Source organism: Chaetura pelagica, unplaced genomic scaffold (genome assembly GCF_000747805.2).
Source record: "Chaetura pelagica isolate M959 unplaced genomic scaffold, ChaPel_1.0 scaffold966, whole genome shotgun sequence".
NCBI classification, from domain to species: Eukaryota; Metazoa; Chordata; class Aves; order Apodiformes; family Apodidae; genus Chaetura; species Chaetura pelagica.
This window is the reverse complement of record NW_009953727.1, coordinates 18,762-19,263: the sequence shown is the minus strand read 5'-3', so window position 1 is coordinate 19,263 and position 502 is coordinate 18,762. Positions and strand designations below refer to the sequence as shown.

At 69.1% G+C, this 502-nt stretch overlaps 1 protein-coding gene across 1 annotated transcript in view; it reads left to right on the top strand.

The window, feature by feature from the left end:
• The window catches only part of EIF4B (eukaryotic translation initiation factor 4B), a 26,566-nt gene that overhangs the window by 7,933 nt on the left and 18,131 nt on the right, over positions 1–502 (top strand). The window contains exons 8-9 of the mRNA XM_010000709.1: positions 136–254; positions 340–492. Coding sequence (XP_009999011.1) covers positions 136–254; positions 340–492 — 272 coding nt within the window. The remainder of the gene's footprint in view (positions 1–135; positions 255–339; positions 493–502) is intronic.

The following is a 502-nucleotide window of genomic DNA, read 5'->3' as shown; positions in this document are numbered from 1 at the left end:
GGTCACACTATGATGGCACCTGCTCTGCTGCAGAGCAGAGCTAGGGACACCCCTCGGGGTGCTCTGAGTACTGGGGCTGATCCTCTTCCCTCCGCATTCCCGGGTCCCCCCTCTTTCCCCTCTGTCTCCCCCCAGGCATCCCAGCTGGCGCAGCGAGGAGAACCAGGAGCGGTCACGGACGGGAAGCGAGTCCTCACAGACCGGGCCCCCAGGCCCCCCCGGCACCTCCGTGGGCACCGGCCCCACGGGCAGGAGTAAGTGTGGAGCTGGGTGGCCCCACGTTGGGCCCGGCTGGTCCTTTGACACCCCCACCCACCTCGGTCTGTGCCCCCTCTGCAGCCACGAGGAGGAGGGAGAGCGAGAAGTCCTTGGAGAACGAGCCGCTGTCCCGGGAGGAGGAGGCGCCGTCGCCCCCCAAGGCCCGGGAGGAGAAGCAGCCCCTGAAGGTGATGCCGGCACCGCCCCCCAAGGAGAACGCCTGGGCCAAGAGGAGCAGCCAACC